Source organism: Oncorhynchus gorbuscha, linkage group LG02, assembly GCF_021184085.1.
Source record: "Oncorhynchus gorbuscha isolate QuinsamMale2020 ecotype Even-year linkage group LG02, OgorEven_v1.0, whole genome shotgun sequence".
Taxonomy (NCBI): Eukaryota; Metazoa; Chordata; class Actinopteri; order Salmoniformes; family Salmonidae; genus Oncorhynchus; species Oncorhynchus gorbuscha.
In genome coordinates, this window is record NC_060174.1 from 10646703 (window position 1) to 10671300 (window position 24598).

Here is a 24598-nt window from a genome sequence, read left to right on the forward strand (position 1 = left end):
AGCAACAAAACTTCACTTGATACTTACTGCATTGTGACGTATGGCTGTTTTCCCCCCATGTACAAAGTTTAACCAACACAGTTTAACTACACACTGAACAAAAATATGAACAACATGTAAAGTTTTGGTCCCATGTTTCATGAGCGGAAATAAAAGTAAAAAAATAATAAATATTTCTCTTTACATCACTGTTAGTGAGCATTTCTTCTCTGCCAAGATAATCCACAGGTGTGGCATATCAAGAAGCTGGGGACAATAAAGGGCCACTTTAAACATGTGCAGTGGTCGCACACAATGCCACAGATGTCTCAAATTGGGGGAGCAGGAAATTGGCACGGTGACTGCAGAACTATCCATCAGAGCTGTTGTCAGAGAATTTAATGTTCCTTTCTCTACCATAAGCCACCTCCAATGTATTTTCTTTTTAAATTTGGCAGTATCGTCCAACCGGCCTCACAACCGCAGGCCACGTGTATGGCGTTGTGTGGGCGAGCAGTTTGCTGACGTCAATATTGTGAACAGAGTTCCTCATGGTGGCAGTTGTATTATGGTATGGGGAAAGCATAAGCTACAGACAACAAACACAATTGTATTTTATCTATGGCCGTTTGAATGCATAGATATTGTGATGAGATCCTGAGGCCCATTGTTTAGATATTGTGATGAGATCCTGAGGCCCATTGTTTAGATATTGTGATGAGATCCTGAGGCCCATTGTTTAGATATTGTGATGAGATCCTGAGGCCCATTGTTTAGATATTGTGATGAGATCCTGAGGCCCATTGTTTAAGGTATTGTGATGAGATCCTGAGGCCCATTGTTTAAGGTATTGTGATGAGATCCTGAGGCCCATTGTTTAAGGTATTGTGATGAGATCCTGAGGCCCATTGTTTAAGGTATTGTGATGAGATCCTGAGGCCCATTGTTTAAGGTATTGTGATGAGATCCTGAGGCCCATTGTTTAAGGTATTGTGATGAGATCCTGAGGCCCATTGTTTAAGGTATTGTGATGAGATCCTGAGGCCCATTGTTTAAGGTATTGTGATGAGATCCTGAGGCCCATTGTTTAAGGTATTGTGATGAGATCCTGAGGCCCATTGTTTAAGGTATTTGTGACCAACGGATACATATCTCTATCCCAGTCATATGAAATCTATAGATTAGGGCCGAATGAATTGACTGATTTCCTCATGAACTGTAACTCAGTAAAAATCTGAAATTGTTGCATGTTGTGTTTATATTTTTGTTCAGTATATAAATAAACTGTGTGTTAAACATTAGCACGCCATTGGGAAAGATATGTAGACATATCTCCATTAGCTAGTAATAGGACTTCTAAACTGTCCATTGACAAATAGGACAAAGTTCAAACCATGTTGTTTAACTGAACAGCCTAGTCCATATTCCACACAGAACAGCCTACTGCTATGCCATGGAGAGAAAATATACAGACGAACAATCAAGGGTCAGGGGTCGCCCATCAAGGGTTGCTTACCTTGGTGTCCTTGAGCAGCACAGAGGAGTGGAAGCACGCGTAATGCTTGGTGACATAGAGCCTGCCGTGGTAGAGCACCTCCTTCTGCAGGGCACAGATGTATGCTGGGGGAGAGAGGGAGGACATAGGAAGCGTTAGTTACAAAAGTCCTGGCAGCGTGATGACACACAGCAAGCACTGTCAGTCAGCGTGGGTAAAGGCCAAAATGACTGCCAGGTAAATCATTGTCAGTTACTATGGCCCCTGCAGATTCACTTAACCTTGCCATCGTTTGAATGATTAGTTTGAACGATTCACCGCCCATGTTTTTGTGATTTAGGACTTTGAAAAGCATGACATGACTATTTGGCACAGGCGTCACATGGTCGTTTGGAGAGTCACCATTGGCCACCGATAATATTCAAAACTTCACTTACCATGTAGCAAGTCTTCAGTCTCTGGAATGTCAGGAAACAGCTTGTGGAATGTTTTGTTGTGCTTTATAAAACTCTGTAGAACAGAAGAGGAAAAGCTTAATGAATTGACCATGTTAAAAGTACCGAGTAGTCTTGGACACCTGATAAAGCAGCGGAGTATAGCTATCCCAACCACAAACCGTGTCAAAAGGTCAGAGGAGTGAACGTACACTTTGTGAACCGATGCTTGCAGTCCTCTCCAAATCGAACGTCCGAGACCTGTGGGAGACCGAGATCATCAGCATGATGTTACTGGCTTTAGCAGGTTGCTGACAGTCACACAGAGGCCTTAGCTTCAAAGAGACTATGAAAGGCCCAAGTCTTGAATGTACATGGTTGCACAGGGTCAGTGTAGTTACCTGACAGGGGCTTGTCTGGTGAAAGATTTGCTCTGCTGCAGCAGCTCTAGTTGGGTCTCCTCCAGACTGAAGGGTTTCCTGGTCTTCTCCAGCGTCTTACTCTCCTTCTTCACAGACAGTCCTCCACTCTCCACCTGGTAGCTGTCAGAGAGGACCAGAAGGGTTCAGTGACAGGGCAAAATAGATCAACCAAAGCACCCGTCAATCTTAAGCCACTGATGTATGAGGGGCTAAAGAGAGACAACATACTTGTATTTAGACTTGACAATTGTCGAACCATGAAGTATCGAATATGAATATTACGTAATGAAGAGCTGCTTTCCAAACATGGCGTCTAGCCTAATTCCTTCAGAGGGCTGCCTTAAATACAAGCCATTAAGATGGATATGAATATTTCAGCCACTGGGAGACAAGTTCATTGTGAAATGAGAGAAAAGATCTTTATGATGAGTGGAAAAGGTGACCCTTTCTGTAGCCTGAATTATCATATCAGTCAAAGTGGTGTGTCACACACTGTGACAAGTCTGCAAGGTGCTAGCTAGTAAACCACAGCATTCTGGTAAACAGCAAAGCAAGGTGATTGGCGACTAGCTTCCTTGTAGGCAAATCATATGGGTGATTCTCATGAAACCAGTTTCAAAAGATGCACTATGCTGAAATCCCCCCGCCATTTCCTGGTTGCTAAAATTCTAATAGTTCGCCTAATTTCAATTTGCGACAAAACAAGCAAGTATAGTGTAGATAATCATTGTACCATCTAAACCACTGCAACGAAAATCATTTTTATAACCAAAAAAAAAATTGTATTTTCAGTTGGTGTGCAAAACAGAAAAACAGAAAGTAGAAGACCCAAAAACCAAACTTTAGACCAGGGAGCATAGCATGGTCCTTCTGTAGCTCAGTTGGTAGAGCATGGCGCTTGTAACGCCAGGGTAGTGGGTTCAATCCCCGGGACCACCCATACGTAGAATGTATGCACACATGACTGTAAGTCGCTTTGGATAAAAGCGTCTGCTAAATGGCATATATTATAAATAGCACAGAGAACAGACATACTGCTTCTCAGACTGGCTTCCGATGAGAATGACAGATCTAGACAGTTATATATTGAGGCGTTTCACTATGGCAGTAGTAAATGGAGTTAGAAAACCCATGATGCATCTGCCAACAATCAAATATCACTCTGAAGACTAAGATGCCTTGTTTTAAATACATTTGACAATTTGTTTTTTTACAAACATTTTCACCCCCCAAAAATTCTCATTACTGAAATGTCATGATTAAAATGGTTGGATACGTTTACTTTAGAAAACCCTAACAATAGGTTGCTGTAGTTTGTCCATGAATCATATTTTTATTAATAGTAGAAGTTTACATTACAACTAATACGTATTACGTAAAATGCGTCTGGACATTACTAATTACCGTAACACTTTTTCAAGTTACTGTAAAAAAATATTTTAAAAAGTTATTCACCCATGATGCATAAAATCTAGGAGTCGTCATCCTCACAAATTTCTTGACTTCTAGGCCTTCATAATTAGGTTACTCTCGAATACCCCCTTTAGGACACCTCACCTTCTCATTACCAAAATGACTAAAAAGTACTTCTAGATGTTTTTTAAATTTTTTAACCTTACAAACACAGAGGCGTGAATGGCCTTTAGTAGTCGGGTCAATTGTTTGCTGATTCATAATAGCTGTCTCCTATTATTTGCAGATTGAAGGGCCTCATTGCCAAAAAAAACATTTTTAGGTCAGTTTTGGTAACGATAATAAGCCAATCCTTATTTTTTATTTCACCTTTATTTAACCATGTTAAACCATGTTAAATAAAGAACCATGTAAATGAGAACTTGTTCTCAACTGGCCTACAACTGCGACCTGGCCAAGATAAAACAAAATCAGTGTGACAAAAAACAAGAGTTACACGTGGGATGAACAAAAGCACAGTCAATAACATAATAGAAAAATCTATATGACACACAGCAAGCACTGAGGTAAGGAGGTAAGGCAATAAATAGGCCATAGTAGCAAAGTAATTCACAATTCAACAGCTCAGACACAAGAGGTATGTGGAACGGTCTATAGTCAATCACTGATTACAAAAAGAAAACCAGCCCAGTCGCTGACCAGGATGTCTTGCCCCCAGACAGACTAAATAACTTTTTTGCCCGCTTTGAGGACAATACAGTGCCACTGACATGGACCGCAACCAAAACCTGCGGACTCCTTCACTGCAGCCTACGTGAGTAAAATATTTAAACGTGTCAACCCTCGCAAGGCTGCAGGCCCAGACGGCATCCCCAGCCGCACCCTCAGAGCATGCGCAGACCAGCTGGCTGGTGTGTTTACGGACATATTCAAGCAATCCTTATCCCAGTCTGCTGTTCCCACATGCTTCAAGAGGGCCACCATTGTCCCTGTTCCCAAGAAAGATAAGGTAAACGCCTACCGCCCCGTAGCACTCACTTCCGTCATCATGAAGTGCTTTGAGAGACTAGTCAAGGACCATATCACCTCCACCCTAGATCCACTCCAATTTGCTTACCGCCCAAATAGGTCCACAGACGACACAAATCATCTCAACCACACTGCACACTGCCCTAACCCATCTGGACAAGAGGAATACCTGTGAGAATGCGGTTCATCGACTACAGCTCAGCATTTAACACCATAGTACCCTCCAAACTCATCATCAAGCTCGAAACCCTGGGTCTCGACCCCGCCCTGTGCAACTGGGTACTGTTCTTTCTGACGGGTGAGGGTAGGTAACAACATCTCCACCCTCCGCTGATCCTCAACACTGGGGACCCACAAGGGTGTGTTTCTGCGCCCTCTCCTGTACTCCCTGTTCACCCAAGACTGCGTGGCCATGCACGCCTCCAACTCAATCATCAAGTTTGCGGACGACACTATAGTGGTCTTGATTACCAACAACGACGAGACGGCCTACAGGGAGGAGGTGAGGGCCCTCGGAGTGTGGTGTCAGGAAAATAACCTCACACTCAACATCAAGGAGATGATTGTGGACTTCAGGAAACAGCAGAGGGAGCACCCCCTATCCACAGATGGGACAGTAGTGGAGAGGGTAGTAAGTTAAGTTCCTCGGCATACACATCACGGACAAACTGAATTGGTCCACCCACACAGACAGCATCATGAAGAAGGCGCAGCAGCGCCTCTTCAACCTCAGTAGGCTGAAGAAATTTGGTTTCACTAGCCACTTTAAAAAACAATGCTACTTAATATAATGTTTACATACCCTACATTACTCATCTCATATGTATATACTGTACTTGATACCATCTACTGAATCTTGCCTATGCCTCATTCATACATCTTTATGTACATATTCTTTATCCCTTTACACTTGTGTGTATAAGGTAGTAGTTGTGGAATTGTTATGTTAGATTACTCGTTGGTTATCACTGCATTGTCGGAACTAGAAGCACAAGCATTTCACTACACTCGCATGAACATCTGCTAACCACGTGTATGTGACAAATAAATGTGATTTGATTAAAATTTAGCAAATGAACACTGGAGTGATAGATGTGCAGATGCTGATGTGCAAGTAGAAATACTGGTGTGCAAAAGAGCAAAAAAAAGTTAAAAACAATATGGGGATGTGGTAGGTAGATTGGTTGGGCCATTTACAGATGGGCTGTGTGCAGCTACAGCAATCGGTAAGCTGCTCAGATAGCTGATGCTTAAAGTTAGTGAGGGAGTTATAGGTCTCTAACTCCAGCGATTTTTACAATTCGTTCCAGTCATTGGCAGCAGAGAACTGGAAGGAAAGGTGGCCAAAGGTGTTGGCTTTGGGGATGACCAGTGAAATATACCTGCTGGAGCGCATGCTACAGGTGGGTGTTGTTATGGTGGCCTGTGAGCTGAGAATGCAGTGCTTTGCCTAGTAAAGACTTACAGATGGCCTGGAGCCGGTGGGTCTGGCGATGAATATGTAGCGAGGGCCAGCCGACGAGAGCATACAGGTCGCAGTGGTGGGTGGTATATGGGTCTTTGGTGCCAAAACAGATGGCACTGTGATAGCAAATTGGATGTAGTCTGAGTAGAGTATTGGAAGCTATTTTGTAGATGACGTCGCCGAAAGTCGAGGATCGGTAGGATAGTAAGTTTCACGAGGATGTTTGGCACCGTGAGTGAAGGAGGCTTTGTTGCAAAATAGGAAGCAGATTCTACATTTAATTTTGGATTGGGAGATGCTTAATTTGAGTCTGGAAGGAGAGTTTACAGTGTAGCCAGACACCTAGTTATTTGTAGTTGTCCACATATTCTAAGTCAGAACCGTCCAGAGAAGTAATGCTAGGTCGGGCGGGCGGGTGCGGGCAGAGAACGGTTGAAAAGCATGCATTTAGTTTTACTAGCATTTAACAGTGTCCAAGAAGGGCCAGCTGTATCCAGAATGATGTCGTTTGCATAGAGGTGGATCAAGGAATCACCTGCAGCAAGAGCGACATGGTTGATACATACAGAGAAGAGGGGTATAATTAATTACTAGGACCACTGCTTACACCCATTGTATAGAGTTCTTTTGTAAACCAGTTATTTAATATAAACCCCATGTACAGTGGGTATCATAAGTATTCAAATCAAATTTTATTTGTCACATACACATGTTTAGCAGATGTTAATGCGAGTGTAGCGAAATGCTTGTGCTTCTAGTTCTGACAATGCAGTGATAACCAACAAGTAATCTAACTAACAATTCCAAAACTACTACCTTATACACACAAGTGTAAAGGGATGTATGCTGGGGGAGAGATACAGCCCGCCAGGATGCTCTCGATTGTGCATCTGTAGAAGTTTGTGAGTGCTTTTGGTGACAAGCCAAATTTCTTCAGCCTCCTGAGGTTGAAGAGGCGCTGCTGCGCCTTCTTCACGACGCTGTCAGTGTGAGTGGACCAATTCAGTTTGTCTGTGATGTGTATGCCGAGGAACTTAAAACTTGCTACCCTCTCCACTACGGTTCCATCGATGTGGACAGGGGGGGTGTTCAGCTCCCTTGAATGTTCACATTTGGTTGCGTTACGAAGTGGGATTGAAATGGATTGGTGACTGTCATTGATGTAGACAAAACAGGCTCCTCCATGTCAAAGGGAAAATAAAATAAAACAAATGTTTACAAAATTAATTAAAAAAATTAAAAAGTATTCACATACTATTATTTATTCACTAAATTAGTTCAGGAGTAAAATGTGGCTTAACAAAAAAAAAATGAACATAATAAGTTACATGGAATTGTTAAATAATGGTTGACATGATTTTTATTGACTTCCTCCATAAACTCATAAAAAAGAAGTGTCCCTTTTTCAGGACCCTGTCTTTCAAAGATAATTCGTAAATATCCAAATAACTTCACAGATCTTCATTGTAAAGGATTTAAACACCGTTTCCCATGCTTGTTCAATGAACCATAAACAATGAATGAACATGCACCTGTGGAACGGTCGTTAAGACACTAACAGCTTACAGACAGTAGGCAATTAAGGTCAGTTATGAAAACCTAGGACACTAAAGAGGCCTTTCTACTGACTGAAAAACACCAAAAGAAAGATTCCCCGGGTTCCTGCTCATCTGCATGTGGCCAGGGCAATAAATTGTAATGTTCATACTGTGAGACGCCTAAGACAGCACAACAGGACGGACAGCTGATCGTCCTCGCAGTGGCAGACCATGTGTAACACCTGTACAGGATCTGAACATCACACATGCGGGACAGGTACAGAATAGCAAAAACTGCCCGAGTTACACCAGGAATGCACAATCCCTCCATCACTGCTCAGACTGTCCACAATATGCTGAGAGAGGCTGGACTGGGGGCTTGTAGGCCTGGGGGCTTGTAGGCCTGTTGTAAGGCACTGATGAAGACAACCGACAGACAAGTCATTCAATTATTGCGTCGGAGCTTCTAGAGTGTGCGGCTCTCCTTTAATTTTTCAAGGCAGGCCCTCAGACATCAAGACATCACCGGCAACAACGGTGTCTATGGGCACAAACCCATTGAACTTTTATACTGTATGTTTGTTTTACTCCCTGTGTAACTCTGTGTCGTTGTATCTGTCGAACTGCTTTGCTTTATCTTGGCGAGGTCGCAATTGTAAATGAGAACTTGTTCTCAACTTGCCTACCTGGTTAAATAAAGGTGAAAAAAAAAATGAAAAAAAAGTCGCTGGACCTGACAGGACTGACAAAAAGTGATCTTCACTGACGAGTCGCAGTTTTGTCTCACCAGGGATGATGGTCGGGTTTGCGTTTATCGCCAAAGGAATGAGCGTTACACAGAGGCCTGTATTCTGGTGCGGGATCGATGAGGTGGAGGGTCCGTCATGGTCTGGGGCGGTGTCACAGCATCATCGGACTGAGCTTGTTATTGCAAGCAATCTCAACGCTGTGCGTTACAGGGAAGACATCCTCCTCCCACATGTGGTACCCTTCCTGCAGGCTCATCCTGACATTACCCTCCAGCATGACAATGCCACCAGCCATACTGCTCATTCTGTGCGTGATTTCCTGAAAGACAGGAATGTCAGTGTTCTGCCATGGGAAGCCCAGATCTCTCATGTCTGGGACCGGTTGGATCGGAGGGTGAGGGCTAGGGCCATTCCCACAAGGAATGTCCAGGAACTTGCAGGTGCCTTGGTGGAAGAGTCAGGTAACATCTCACAGCAAGAAATGGCAAGTCTGGTGCAGTCCATGAAGTGGAGATGCACTGCAGTACTTAATACAGCTGGTGGCCACACCAGATACTGACTTACTTTTGATTTTGACCCCCCTTTGTTCAGGGACACATTCAATTTCTGTTAGTCACATGTCTGTGGACCTTGTTCAGTTCATGTCTCAGTTATGTTCATACAAATATTTACACGTTAGGTTTGCTGAAAATAAACGTAGTTGAAGTGAGAGGACGTTTCTTTTTTTGCTGAGTTTACATACAGTGCCTTGCGAAAGTATTTGGCCCCCTTTTGCCACATTTCAGGCCTCAAACATAAAGATATAAAACTGTATTTTTTCACGCCCAATTTCTCAGTTGATTTATTTAAAAAGTTTGAAATATCCAATAAATGTCGTTCCACTTCATGATTGTGTCCCACTTGTTGTTGATTCTTCACAAAAAAATACAGTTTTACATCTTTATGTTTGAAGCCTGAAATGTGGCAAAAGGTCGCAAAGTTCAAGGGGGCCGAATAGTTTCGCACGGCACTGTACATCAGGTCCCTCAGTCATGTGTTGAAGCACGAATTCAACTACAAAAGACCAAGGAACTTCTCAAAACCCTCAAAGGGCAGTGATTGGTTATTGTTACCCATCTACCAATCAGACATTGAATATGTATCTCTAAACATGGTCAGGCTGTGGTTGATGATTTAAACCACCCAGAAACAAAAATAGTCTTCTGAACTGTTCTGGACAGAAAGGAAATTGCTCAGAGACGTTACCATGAGATCATTAGTGATTTTAAAACAGCTACAGAGTTCCTAGGCTGTGATGGGAGAAATATTAAATCAACATTGTAGTTACTCCACAATAAATGACCTAAATGACAGTTTGAAAACAACAAAAGAATACAAAAATATTCCAAAACACTGCATCATGGTATGGGTATGCTTGACACATAAGGATAAAATTAAAACGAGAGATGGAGCTAAGCACCGGCAAAAAAATAAAAATATATATATATTATTATTTTTTGTTGAAAATATCTGCTTCGGTCAGCTTTCCACCAGACACTGGAAACAAATTCACCTTTCAGCAGGACCTCTTGGAGGTCCTGTATTCACCTTGCCCATTATTGCTTTGAAAATAATAGAAATGGGCAAATATTGCACCATCCTGGTGTGCAAAGCTGTTAGAGACTCACCCAAGACAACTCACAGATGCAATTACTGCCAAAAGGTGTTTAACATTTATTGACTCAACAAAAAAAGCCCTTCCCGTAATCGGGACGGCAGGAAGCCTAGTAGTTAGAGAGTTGGACTAGTCACCTAAAGGTTGCAAGGTTAAAATCCCGAGCTGACAAGGCAGTTAACCCACTGTTCCCCTGAACAAGGCAGTTAACCCACTGTTCCCCTGAACAAGGCAGTTAACCCACTGTTCCCCTGAACAAGGCAGTTAACCCACTGTTCCCCTGAACAAGGCAGTTAACCCACTGTTCCCCTGAACAAGGCAGTTAACCCACTGTTCCCCTGAACAAGGCAGTTAACCCACTGTTCCCCTGAACAAGGCAGTTAACCCACTGTTCCCCTGAACAAGGCAGTTAACCCACTGTTCCCCTGAACAAGGCAGTTAACCCACTGTTCCCCTGAACAAGGCAGTTAACCCACTGTTCCTAGGCCGTCATTGAAAAAAATGCATATGATATCTGATCTATAAAACATAATTATCATTAAAATAGAGAAATACAGATCCTAACCTTAGCGACCCAAGAGGAATTACATACATACATACATACATACATACATACATACATACATACATACATACATACATACATACATACATACATACATACATACATACATACATACATACATACATACATACATACATACATACATACATACATACATACATACATACATACATACATACATACATACATACATACATACATACATACATACATACATACATACATACATACATACATACATAGTGCCAGTTGTGAGAATCACAACATGTATGATTGCAGTAAACATCTTCAAATCACTTCCATTTCAGAATGTAAGCCCAAGTCGAATCCCATAAAGGCAATCATAGGACAGAGTTGATTTTTTTCTCTCCAAAGGACATAAATAGAACATAGAAAATATAAATCTCAATGGAGTTAGGCTACAAAAAAAAACTACAAAAAAAACACACTAGACAAAGATCAACGTAACATGACAAAACAGGTCTCAACCTGAATCGTAAATGTCTGTGCAAGAAGTCCAAATAATTTGCCTGAAAATAATTATACAATCAAATGAGTAAACTGCCGTCTAAAGTCTTACCCGTTCAGACGCAGTCTCCCAGATGACCAAAAACTCATATACCTATTCATAGCAAGACCTTATGGGAATAAAAGCACACTTCAATCCATTACGTGCCGTCAGTCAAAACAAAAGTTGAAGAAAACTTAAGGTCCTCTTTTCTTTCCAACACTGCTGCAATGGAGTGTTTTTTTCTGAGTGACTTCTGAACCAGTTCAGTCTGGCCATATCCTTCAAGTGAAAGCAGTTCTATTACCTAAAGGATGTGGCTTTGTGTTGAAATGGTGTGACACTTCGTAGTGGGTGACGTAAGCCTAAGGGCCCACGCCTCCTGCACTTAGTGGCGCAATGCACAGGTGGGGACATGTAAAAACCAAAAAAAATAGCCCTTCCCGTAATCTAAAAAAGTTCCACTAGCTCAGAGTGAAAATGAATGAACTATGAATCCTTCTTATATAGGCTAGCCTGTGGATCTCGTTTAGCTTGAAGACATCTAGTTCAGGGACAGTGAGAAACCCAGGGAGGTGTACCCGAATACCCGAGATCCAAGCCGGACCCGAACAGGTCCAAATCAAGAATTTGAAATAATGTCACGGGTCGGGTACGCGTCGGATCTGACCGTCACGGGTACGTGTAATTTGAACTGAACATATCCAGACTCTACTGCTGCAGTAGAACCAGATACATTTGTATCATTTATGCTGCTGCTCTTGCTTTTCGTGAGAAAGGTGCATGTAGTTTGTTGAGCAAAACAATTCAAGAGTTGTTCTGATGAATTTACTCTGTCACCCCCCCCCCCCTCCTCCATTACATGTCATTTCCTTGAAATGCATTTAATAATATTTCTACAATGTCCACCCACGCAACTCTAAATCCTGCCAAGTGAGTCCCATTTAGAAAACCGGTATCAAATTAACCGGTGGTGGCATACATGACATACATGACATACCAGCATTGTCTTTATGCCATAGTCTACCTAGACCTGCACTGGTTCCTTCAGGACATACATCCTTAGCTACATGACATACCAGCATTGTCTTTATGCCATAGTCTACCTAGACCTGCACTGGTTCCTTCAGGACATACATCCTTAGCTACATGACATACATGGCATACCAGCATTGTCTTTATGCCATGGTCTACCTAGACCTGCACTGGTTCCTTCAGGACATACATCCTTAGATACATGACATACCAGCATTGTCTTTATGCCATGGTCTACCTAGACCTGCACTGGTTCCTTCAGGACATACATCCTTAGCTACATGACATACCAGCATTGTCTTTATGCCATAGTCTACCTAGACCTGCACTGGTTCCTTCAGGACATACATCCTTAGCTACATGACATACCAGCATTGTCTTTATGCCATAGTCTACCTAGACCTGCACTGGTTCCTTCAGGACATACATCCTTAGCTACATGACATACCAGCATTGTCTTTATGCCATAGTCTACCTAGACCTGCACTGGTTCCTTCAGGACATACATCCTTAGCTACATGACATACCAGCATTGTCTTTATGCCATAGTCTACCTAGACCTGCACTGGTTCCTTCAGGACATACATCCTTAGCTACATGACATACCAGCATTGTCTTTATGCCATAGTCTACCTAGACCTGCACTGGTTCCTTCAGGACATACATCCTTAGATACATGACATACCAGCATTGTCTTTATGCCATGGTCTACCTAGACCTGCACTGGTTCCTTCAGGACATACATCCTTAGATACATGACATACCAGCATTGTCTTTATGCCATAGTCTACCTAGACCTGCACTGGTTCCTTCAGGACATACATCCTTAGCTACATGACATACCAGCATTGTCTTTATGCCATGGTCTACCTAGACCTGCACTGGTTCCTTCAGGACATACATCCTTAGATACATGACATACCAGCATTGTCTTTATGCCATGGTCTACCTAGACCTGCACTGGTTCCTTCAGGACATACATCCTTAGCTACATGACATACCAGCATTGTCTTTATGCCATAGTCTACCTAGACCTGCACTGGTTCCTTCAGGACATACATCCTTAGCTACATGACATACCAGCATTGTCTTTATGCCATAGTCTACCTAGACCTGCACTGGTTCCTTCAGGACATACATCCTTAGCTACATGACATACCAGCATTGTCTTTATGCCATAGTCTACCTAGACCTGCACTGGTTCCTTCAGGACATACATCCTTAGCTACATGACATACCAGCATTGTCTTTATGCCATAGTCTACCTAGACCTGCACTGGTTCCTTCAGGACATACATCCTTAGCTACATGACATACCAGCATTGTCTTTATGCCATAGTCTACCTAGACCTGCACTGGTTCCTTCAGGACATACATCCTTAGATACATGACATACCAGCATTGTCTTTATGCCATGGTCTACCTAGACCTGCACTGGTTCCTTCAGGACATACATCCTTAGATACATGACATACCAGCATTGTCTTTATGCCATGGTCTACCTAGACCTGCACTGGTTCCTTCAGGACATACATCCTTAGATACATGACATACCAGCATTGTCTTTATGCCATAGTCTACCTAGACCTGCACTGGTTCCTTCAGGACATACATCCTTAGCTACATGACATACCAGCATTGTCTTTATGCCATAGTCTACCTAGACCTGCACTGGTTCCTTCAGGACATACATCCTTAGCTACATGACATACCAGCATTGTCTTTATGCCATAGTCTACCTAGACCTGCACTGGTTCCTTCAGGACATACATCCTTAGATACATGACATACCAGCATTGTCTTTATGCCATGGTCTACCTAGACCTGCACTGGTTCCTTCAGGACATACATCCTTAGATACATGACATACCAGCATTGTCTTTATGCCATGGTCTACCTAGACCTGCACTGGTTCCTTCAGGACATACATCCTTAGCTACATGACATACCAGCATTGTCTTTATGCCATAGTCTACCTAGACCTGCACTGGTTCCTTCAGGACATACATCCTTAGCTACATGACATACCAGCATTGTCTTTATGCCATGGTCTACCTAGACCTGCACTGGTTCCTTCAGGACATACATCCTTAGCTACATGACATACCAGCATTGTCTTTATGCCATAGTCTACCTAGACCTGCACTGGTTCCTTCAGGACATACATCCTTAGCTACATGACATACATGAGTGGTCACGAATTAAGCAATAAGGCCCGAGGAGGTGTAGTATATGGCCAATACACCACGGCTAAGGGCTGTTCTTAGGCAAGACGCAACGCGGGGTGCCTAGACACAGCCCTTGGCTGTGGTATATTGGCCATATATCAAACCCTGAGGAGCCTTATTGCTATTATAAACTGGTTACCAACGTAATTAGATCAGTAAAATGACCCGTGGTATACCATGGCTTTCAGCCAAATCAGAATTCAGGGCTTGTACCACCTAGTTTATAATTGTCAATATGCCTTGCACTAATGTATAAACTGCCAATTATACCACAGGCACACATCACTTTCAAAAAGCATTAGGCCTAGGTTATATCAGATAGCAATAAGGTGTTGTATAAAACATAAGTCACAGACAATTACAAAATTGTAGTTGACTGGAAAACTACTTACATCACGCACCATGTGACAGTTACGTCACCGGGATGACATGATCAGCTCTGTATAAAGGCAAACAATGACCAGCAAAACCTCCTGATAGTAAAACACTTAGCACTGTTACAGGAACACAGGTTTTATGGTGTCCCTTTCGGCTGCTTACAGTCCAGGTAGAACACAGAGCAGGATTCCTCAACGAGCAGCCAGCGGGCACAATTTGGTTTCACCCCCCCCCACAATGCTGTGAGCAAAACTTATTTTAGACTGGACAGAAGACTAAAAACACCAGTGATTTTTTGGGGGAAATCTGTTCACGTTTTATCATGCATAATAGACACACATGATCGTATACAAATAAATGTAAGCTAGGTTTGAAATTATGTTGTTTTAGTCAAGCTTCTTGCGGTCAATTTGCAGTCTTACAAATGATTTGTAATTATGCCCCCCCCCCAGCAAGAAAACACATGTTACGTATAGGCATTAGTGAAAACATACATTTCAACATTTCTACCTCATTGAGGAATGTCTGACAATTAGATCATGCCTGTCATTGCGTTTTTCTATAAACAAAAATGAGGAAGATGAGAATCTGATCGAACCGGCCCCGTCTGTGGTACAGAAGACAGAACACATGGGCCAAGTCTCAAAGCCATCATGGGGATGGAATGTGCATGCCTAGACGGCTGAACTCTTAGATCCTGCCACGTAACATGTGTGCATGCCTAGACGGCTGAACTCTCAGATCCTGCCACGTAACATGTGTGCATGCCTAGACGGCTGAACTCTCAGATCCTGCCACGTAACATGTGTGCATGCCTAGATGGCTGAACTCTCAGATCCTGCCACGTAACATGTGTGCATGCCTATATGGCTGAACTCTCAGATCCTGCCACGTAACATGTGTGCATGTGCTTATTTGGAGTGTTGGCTGGCAGCCAGTCACACAGTACTTGCTGGCTACAGTGTTTGTTGTAGAGGCCTTCCAAAAAAATATATATATATGTTTGCTAAGTTTGAGACGAGAATCCACCGTACTGTAGCCTACTTGTAACACGTGGTCAGTGAGGTCCAAATCACAGAATACAATCAAAATACAAATGCAACAGCCAATGAAATGCAGGGGGAATAACAAAGTCAAGCAACCAATTTGCTGCATGCTAGAAGTTGTATAAGGGAAACTGTAGTCTAATAAAGTAATCCACATTGTCATATAACAGTGTTTCTCCCATAGTTTCTATGTCCTCTATATCGGTTTAGCAGCAGCCCACCACCCAGAAGCACTTTAAAAGATCAGGGTGATGACCTCCAAGGTAACGAGCCTGTAATCCTGGAAGTGTAGCCAACCCGCTGTATGCCCCCAAGCAAGTCAGCAGCAGATCACTTGAGGCCAATAGGATGTGATCTAGAAGTGGTTCCGCTCCCTCTGGGACTGGACTTCGTCCATGGAGGCCATGACTAATCCTGGGCCACGGTTCAGCAATCAAACGTTGTTGAACGTCTCAGATAGAAATGCCACGATTTAGAGCCGATGCTATTCCTTATTCTACACGTCAGAGGCACGTTTGTTCTACATAGCCTATTTCTATCTGAACTTTTCAAAACGTTGCGTCCTGGTGGTTGGAGTCAAGGAAGCTGCTTGGCTAAATCTGCAGTCGACAGAGTGAGAAAAGTCATACTCACGTAAAATGGAAAAGCATTGATGGCATTCACTCACACTTAGGCTACACCTTGATCAGTCCAGAATATAAACAGGCAGTGAGTAGGCTGTGACAGGTGAAGAGGATAAAGAGCCCTACCTCGCCCCATTCCCTGCACGGCCACAGTCTGCAGCATCCTGGTCATACCACTGGCTGTTTCCTCTCTCCATGATCAGCCAAGCGTGTCCTAAACCACCTTTTCTTCAGCTGCTACAGAGAGAGAGCGCCCGCTGGTCCGAGCACAAGCAGTGTGTGTGTGTGAGAAAAGGGAGAGTACTTTTTGCTCTCCGCTGAACCCGGGAGCAACTGCAGACAGTCAACGGGTGTAAAGGTCTCTCTTTTACAGCTGCAGTTCAAAACAACATTGAAGGGTAGGAAGAGAAGCGGCACACACAGAGAGAGAGAGAGAGACAGAGAGCACGAGTGTGAGAGAGAGCAAGCGGGAGAGAGAGAGCGAGCAAGCGGGAGAGAGAGAGCGAGCAAGCGGGAGAGAGAGAGCGAGCAAGCGGGAGAGAGAGAGCGAGCAAGCGGGAGAGAGAGAGCGAGCAAGCGGGAGAGAGAGAGCGAGCACCGGGAGAGAGAGAGCGAGCGAGCAAGCGGGAGAGAGAGAGCGAGCGAGCGACAGAGAGCACGAGTGTGAGAGAGAGTGGGGGATGAAAAAAACAAGAGGGTTGGCCACACTGACCCCGCTCATATTGTGTCACCTGGCGTTACCTTGGAAACAGCTGACATTGGGAAGGGAAGAGTGTGAGGTGTGGAAGTAACACCAGCCTCTATTCTCACCACAGCATGAAAATGGCTTCAAATGACACCGAGTCACTAAAATGGCAGTCAAATTCAAAACGACTCAAGGGGATGGTGCTACAAAGCAACCAGTACAATGAGTCCAAGGAATCAAAATACACATGGACAATGGTGCCGGTTAAAAAAGGACACCTTTCAGAGGCATGAGTTCAAATTAAGCCCGTAGGTGGATCCAAATTTGAGTCTTCAGGTTGAACGCACTTCTTTAAAAAAATGTTTTACACTTTTGGGAGTCACAACTAATGTTGGTGGTGGGGGGGGGGGAGATAAACATTGGCATCTGTGTTTTCAGGAGGACACAAGGAGAGGTAGCCACTTGGGACTGAGACTATAACTTAGCGACTCATTCTCACACCTTAGACACTAGCTGATCCCAGAGACTGCCAGTCATTCAGCCAATGCTAGTTAGCAAATTGGTCCAGAAACTACCTTTAAAAATGTAAAGACATAAATTGTATTCATCAGTTAAATCGGACTCTGGGTAAGTACAAAAAAGGCACAAAAAAAAAAAGACTTCACCGTAAGTCTGCCCACGGATTGCCATATTTAATAACACCTCCTGGACAGAGATTCCACAACGGCCAGCAGTCTTAAATTAGCCCTTTACTTCTCCTACTTTCTAGTATGTGTAAATCCACTTTTATGTGCCATTTAGCAGACATGTTCATCCAAAGCGACTTATTCATGCATACATTTTACATAGAAGTGGTCGCAGGAAACGAACCCACTACCTCAATGTTGCAAGTGCCATGCTCTACCAACTGAGCCACAGAAGACCACTTAACATAGACCACTTAACATAGACCACTTAACATAGACCACTTAACATAGACCACTTAACATAGACCACTTAACATAGACCACTTAACATAGACCACTTAACATAGACCACTTAACATAGACCACTTAACATAGACCACTTAACATAGACCACTTAACATAGACCACTTAACATAGACCACTTAACATAGACCACTTAACATAGACCACTTAACATAGACCACTTAACATAGACCACTTAACATAGACCACTTAACAGGCCTTTACTGAGGACTGTGAAAGAGTCAAATGCAAAAAGTTTACTTTTCTAGCATGAATTACATTTTTGCATAACGAAGAGAGTTGTCAAGAAACTGGACCACAAAGAAGCAGATTGGCCTATCAGCTGAAGAGCTCTTCCTCACCAGGCCAATTCAATGAAATTGAAAAGGACTTCACACTTGCATGTCAAAAGGCCAGTTGTTTGCTTTGGCAACAAGACAAACTAAAATATGGTTTAAACTCTGAGTCGACTCTTTAGGGCTGCAATGTTAAGCAGGGTGGCTACTGACCACTTCTCTGCTGAAAAATATACATAAATAATACATTAGGCCAAGTAGACACACAATTTTACCTGTGCACACATCGTACGAGCTTGGACCAACAGCACCTTTATTTTACCTTTATTTAACTAGGCAAGTCAGTTAAGAACAAATTCTTATTTTCAATGACGGCCTAGGAACAGTGGGTTAACTGCCTGTTAAGGGGCAGAACGACAGATTTGTACCTTGTCAGCTCGGGGGTTTGAACTTGCAACCTTCCGGTTACTAGTCCAACGCTCTAACCACTAGGCTACCCTGCCGCCCTCCATCCCTATCCACTTGATTTCTGCCTTCATTTGTCCGCTTCAGTTTAAAATCACCGGGTACGATATGTATTGGCTGCTGTAGTCACACAAGGAGGTGAGAGGGCTTATCGCAGAACAGCTCTTACCATTGCCATTCCCAGCCATTATACATGGGGTTATGTCTGGGACAGGCAGGGCTCGGGTATCACAGAACGTAGCGCTAACATTTTGAAGCTGAGCCATTCTCGTGTGCACTGCCACACAGCACAGTCATATCTGACTAAGATCGTAAAATGGTGTCAAATTCTCCAACCTCGTCAAACATAAGACAGGCAACATTATTTCACAGAAAATAAATGTTCCTTGAGATTTGTCCGAGTTAAGTGTTGAAAAGTAGCTAACAGTTACTGCTCTCATAGGTTCACTGAGCAGAGCAGCCCAAGCCGAGCCGTTGCTATGGATACCCAGACTCAGTTCGCCATGAGTAGAGCGCATGCAGAGCAAGCTGTGTCTCCTGTCCCCTCCTGTCTCAGCCTCCAGTATTTATGCTGCAGTAGTTTGTGTTGGGGGGCTAGGGTCAGTTTGTTATATCTGGAGTACTTCTCCTGTCCTATTCGGTGTCCTGTGTGAATCTAAGTGTGCGTTCTCTAATTCTCTCCTTTCTTTCTCTCTCTCGGAGGACCTGAGCCCTAGGACCGTGCCCCAGGACTACCTGACATGATGACTCCTTGCTGTCCCCGGTCCACCTGACTGTGCTGCCGCTTCAGTTTCAACTGTTCTGCCTTGTTATTATTCGACCATGCTGGTCATTTATGAACATTTGAACATCTTGGCCATGTTCTGTTATAATCTCCACCCGGCACAGCCAGAAGAGGACTGGCCACCCCACATAGCCTGGTTCCTCTTTAGGCCAAAACCTAGGAAGAAACCTTTCTAGGGAGTTTTTCCTAACCACCGTGCTTCTACACCTGCATTGCTTGCTGTTTGGGGTTTTAGGCTGGGTTTCTGTACAGCACTTTGAGATATCAGCTGATGTACGAAGGGCTATATAAATAAATTTGATTTGAGCTGTGCACAGGGTGCGAGTGAGAGAGGCACAGTTAATTAATGGCATGGGTAAGGCTCGGTCTTAAAATGTATGCCTGTGCAAGTCTCTAACCTAAAACACATTTCCAGGTATCAAACAAAACACCAGGCCTCCCAATAGAAGCGGGCTTTGAGATGTGTGGGTAATGACAAAAGAAAGTATCTATTAATATCAGTTTGTGCAGATGGGAACAGATCTGGTAGTACACTATCCTCATTGAGGTGGTATACAATATCTCCTCATGTCCGCAAAAGCAACTGCATTGCATAAGCTAAAGTGTGGACTAGATAGGGGCATTTCAGAGCAGCAAAAGTTGTCCCACAACTCCACGAATGGTGGTCCTCAAGAGCTTTGACAGATGTGGTGGTCCTCAAAACAGGAAAAAAAAAGTCCAGTCAGGTAAACTGCTGATTTTCTATCATCCAATCATATCGGTTGCAGCCAAACGCAAAGACCAGGTGACAAAAGATGGGCTCTCCTGAACTTGTTAAAATAAATGGTTTTACAGTGCACCGATTACAAGCAAGGGAAAGTACAACTTCCAAAGCTTTCACACATGGCCTAGCCATACATCAATATTTTGTACAAATAACTAAGGTTAACAGAACAATTCAAAATATTTTTTTGTTCAGCCTAATCTAAGTGCCACAAGGGCAAACAAACAGCACAGTTCAAGTCAAGCAAATATGCCAAATCTGCTTTACATCCCAGTATTGAGCAAGAGCAAAACAGTCAACTAATCAAGTGATGTGAACAGAGGCCATCGAGGGTTCAAGGAGGGTGCAGCAGACTGGTCCAACAGGACAAGGCAGGGTGCCAAACAACGTGCCGTCAGGCCCAGCCGAACAATGTGTTTTGGGAGTGTCATACCACCCCATGGGCGCTTGCCACTTCCTCCATGTTCAGCCGACACAGACAGAAGGCAATTCTTCCAGCAGAGCCTCATGATAGTCACACCACCAAGCAGGAAACTCCCACCTGGCTCTCACACCATGGAAGTACAAAAATGAGTATATCAAAAACCTCAAGAGTTAGGCTTAGCCTTAAATAACAATAATTCAAAGGTTTGGTTAAGTCCCCTTAGTCTGGTAATGTAAGCCTCCCCTGGTTGTGAGCCACCTAACCATCCCCAGGTTCCTATTGGCTCATTCTTCCCCCTTTCCTCTCCTCTGTAACTATGCCCAAAATCATTGCTGTAAATGAGAATGTTTTCTCAGTCAACTTACCTGGTAAAATAAAAAGCACCTCCAAGGAGCCAGATGGACACGAGGAGAATTTCAATTACATTTCCTTGATTGGTCACGTCTTCTCTCCTTGCCTCCTCCTCAAAACCCATTGGATGAGAAGGTCACAGGGGCAGGACCTCAGACCTTCTCATCTAATGGGTTTTGAGAGGGAGGCGAGAAGACCAGAGGAAATCAAGGAAATCCGATTGAAATTCTCCCCTGGACTGCAGCCCCTCCCCACCTATTCCCAGCTTCAACGTAGGACTATTTGAACTTCAAAACTTCGCATCCTCCCTTAGACAAGTACACATTGTTATAACTGGACACTCAAGGACCTGAGAGATTACCCCCACCAATGTCACGTTCACATACCAGTAACAGTGAAAGAGATCGCCTAGAGGGTCAGGGATAATAGGAAATCCAATTGTTTTCCAGGGGAACTGGGGATGGAAAGTAACAGGATTTCTATTCTATGGGGCTTAAACGGTGATGTGCAACAGCCATGATGTAAAAAGGGAAAGACCACCTGTGGTTGACCCATGGGGACAACAAAAAGATAAGTTTCCATCGACGATTTACCCTAAAGACCCTTTCTGTTTATATTTACATGGACCGGCAACCATGTCTCGTGGCTCCGGCAGACATGCCCTGAATTGGGGCCAAGCCTCCAGATTCTTTAACCGACATTTACATAATGGTCTGACTGAACTTTAACACCTTGTCACAAATAAATTGTATTGAATGATGCAGAGATGGTTGATTCTGATAGCCACAAGTCTGTAGTTGCACACTGCTGATGAAAACAGTAACACTAAAGCTGACATTAACATAAAAACCCCGGTGACACACTGATGTAGGGCTGAGTCTCAACGGAAAAGAGAACAGGTCTCCTGTGTGTGTCCCCTGCTGTGACATCGATCCCTACAGTCTCTGGTTATTCGCGGAGCAGGATCATCACTGACATCAGCAGGAGAAATAGGAGGAAGAGGAGGAATAGGAGGAAGAGGTAATCGTGTTTTCCTCTGCGAGAGGCAAATTACATTTACAACTGTTCTGAACCTGAGCATTGGAAGATGCAATAGCATAACAATGTAAGCTGTCCATTTTCATTATAAATAAATAAAAACACGCAACACATACCCCGTTCTGTTAACAGTGGTGAAAAGTTTATATTATGGGCCTATTTTGAATGTAAAGATAATCACTTCCCTTGACTGTTGGCTTGTGTAATTTCTGAGTTTGGCTAGTTAAGGTGGCAATGAGAATATGAAGTCCTGAGTGTAAAAAGTATTCCACTGCGACCTAATTAAAGCATAACATCCAACACTAACTACATTTATGCAGCACAGCCAGCCATTTTTAATCAGGAAGCTCTATGCATCAAGATATACGATGTTGACGCGCGCCTTAGGTCCAGCTGTTTGCACAACGAATGCTCCTTTGAGACACTACAGACAGCTGACGAGCATTTATTTGTGAGACAGTAAATATGATTACCTTTGAAATGTGTTCAATAAACAACTGTAGTTACATAGCTCGCTATGTCACCTAGGATGTAACTAACTAGCAAGGCTTGGTTTCATAACAACCCAGTTAAATATCGCACAGGGCTGTAATATGCACCTCTCGAGGAACATAAACGACTCGTGTGACAATAGTAATAACTATATAAAGCAATTCAGTGCACGTGCTTAGTGCAATGATATAAAATGTCTAGTTACGTCATATTGAATTCAAAACGTTGATATTAGCTAGCTCAGTTAAGTCTTTTATAAGAAGCGGATAGCCAGCTAACCTTAGTCAAGTTAGCATATGTTTGTTTGCACATCCACCCATTGGTACAGAGCGCTAAAAGCTGGGGCTAGCGTTTTTTTGTAGAACAGTTAGTTAAGATATCTATCCTTACCTTTCTTTCATGAAGTGCTTGATTCTAACGATTGCCTTTTCATCCATCTTCCTCAGGAAGGTTTTCAATCGATCTGTCCGGTTTTCAAGCATTCTTCTTCCAACCGGTGTTCGACTCCAAAACCCCGCTCCACCACAGATGTTGCACGCCAACTCCTGGATTTGCTTTTCTCCCACTCCAGCTATGACGACACATTAAATTAGCTTAAAGTGGACCAAGCCAATCGACCAATGGGAGAGGAGGCAAGTTATATTTAAAAAAAAATGTCATGGCAAACGAATCTTCCAATCAGTTCGCAGTACTTGTCTCTTCGTCTCCGCCCATTGCTTTTTATTGGACACAAAACCCGCGTCATTGTGCTATCAAAACGAGAAAGTGTGGTGAAGATATTGTATCAACAATTTGAAAGCGTTTGGATCTTTCTTTCTTTAGGCCTAGTAGGCCAGTCTACTTCAATTATCTATTCTATGGTCATTTCAGTGAGTTCATATTTTAAATGTATAATCTCTAGCGAAGAGAAGAAGTGTGTTACAGGTATTAATTAGCCTGTTGTATGAAGTATATTATATGGAGTTATGAACCTGGTTCAATCACCACCTCAGCAGGTAGTTTTTATGTGGAAATTCCTTAAACATTCAAGGACATGCCTGCCCTATGGTATATTATACACATCCTATGTAGAGTGGCTTGTGTTTGTTTGTGTAACGGATGTGAAACGGCTAGTTTAGTTAGCGGTGTGCGCTAAATAGCGTTTCAATCGGTTACGTCACTTGCTCTGAGACCTTGAAGTAGTAGTTCCCCTTGCTCTGCAAGGGCTGCTGCTTTTGTGGAGCGATGGGTAACGATGCTTCGTGGGTGACTGTTGTTGATGTGTGCAGAAGGTCCCTGGTTCGTGCCCGGGTATGGGCGAGGGGACGGTTTAAAATTATACTGTTAAATTTGTACATTAGTGGACATTTTTATTATTTGATTTATTTAACTAGTGGATGTTGGTGGACATTAAATTCTAGCTTTTTAAAATCATCTGCTTATAGTATTGTTGTTTCAACATGACATCCTCTTAAACAGTGGCTCCAAAAGGAATTACGTTATGCCCCAAAAAAAGAGGTTGGCTAAAAGCAGTCAGCTGCATCAAGTCTGAATAGCGAATGCATTTAAATCAACAAAAATGTGTTACAAATGAACCAAAGATGAGTGTTTCACAAGACTGCAGTGGCATTCAAGAAGTATGTTGGTGCCTTTTGTTCTACACCACAGGACTGTGGCCAGTGACCTCTGTCTTTCTGTCGCCCTTCCCCCTCATTTCCTGTGAGACAGAAACTGCAGCACCAAATGGTAACACCGTTTTTCTTATCTATGGCATTTGGTTATAGTGGTGCCT

At 43.2% G+C, this 24598-nt stretch overlaps 1 protein-coding gene across 3 annotated transcripts in view; it reads right to left on the reverse strand.

Moving 5' to 3' along the window:
- LOC123997053 (GRAM domain-containing protein 2B-like) overlaps positions 1-23433 on the reverse strand; it is a 33332-nt gene extending 9899 nt beyond the window's left edge. Inside the window, exons 1-5 of one of the 3 annotated variants that reach the window (XM_046301026.1) lie at positions 23218-23433; positions 2310-2450; positions 2121-2169; positions 1912-1984; positions 1496-1599 (exon numbers count right to left, since the gene is read on the reverse strand). In XM_046301026.1, coding sequence (XP_046156982.1) covers positions 1496-1599; positions 1912-1984; positions 2121-2169; positions 2310-2450; positions 23218-23309 — 459 coding nt within the window. In that variant the 5' untranslated portion in view covers positions 23310-23433. Of the gene's footprint in view, positions 1-1495; positions 1600-1911; positions 1985-2120; positions 2170-2309; positions 2451-11323; positions 11552-16687; positions 17048-23217 lie in introns of those variants that run through there. The other 2 variants (XM_046301032.1, XM_046301038.1) reach the window with 2 other exon arrangements.
- Positions 23434-24598: the final 1165 nt, after the last annotated feature.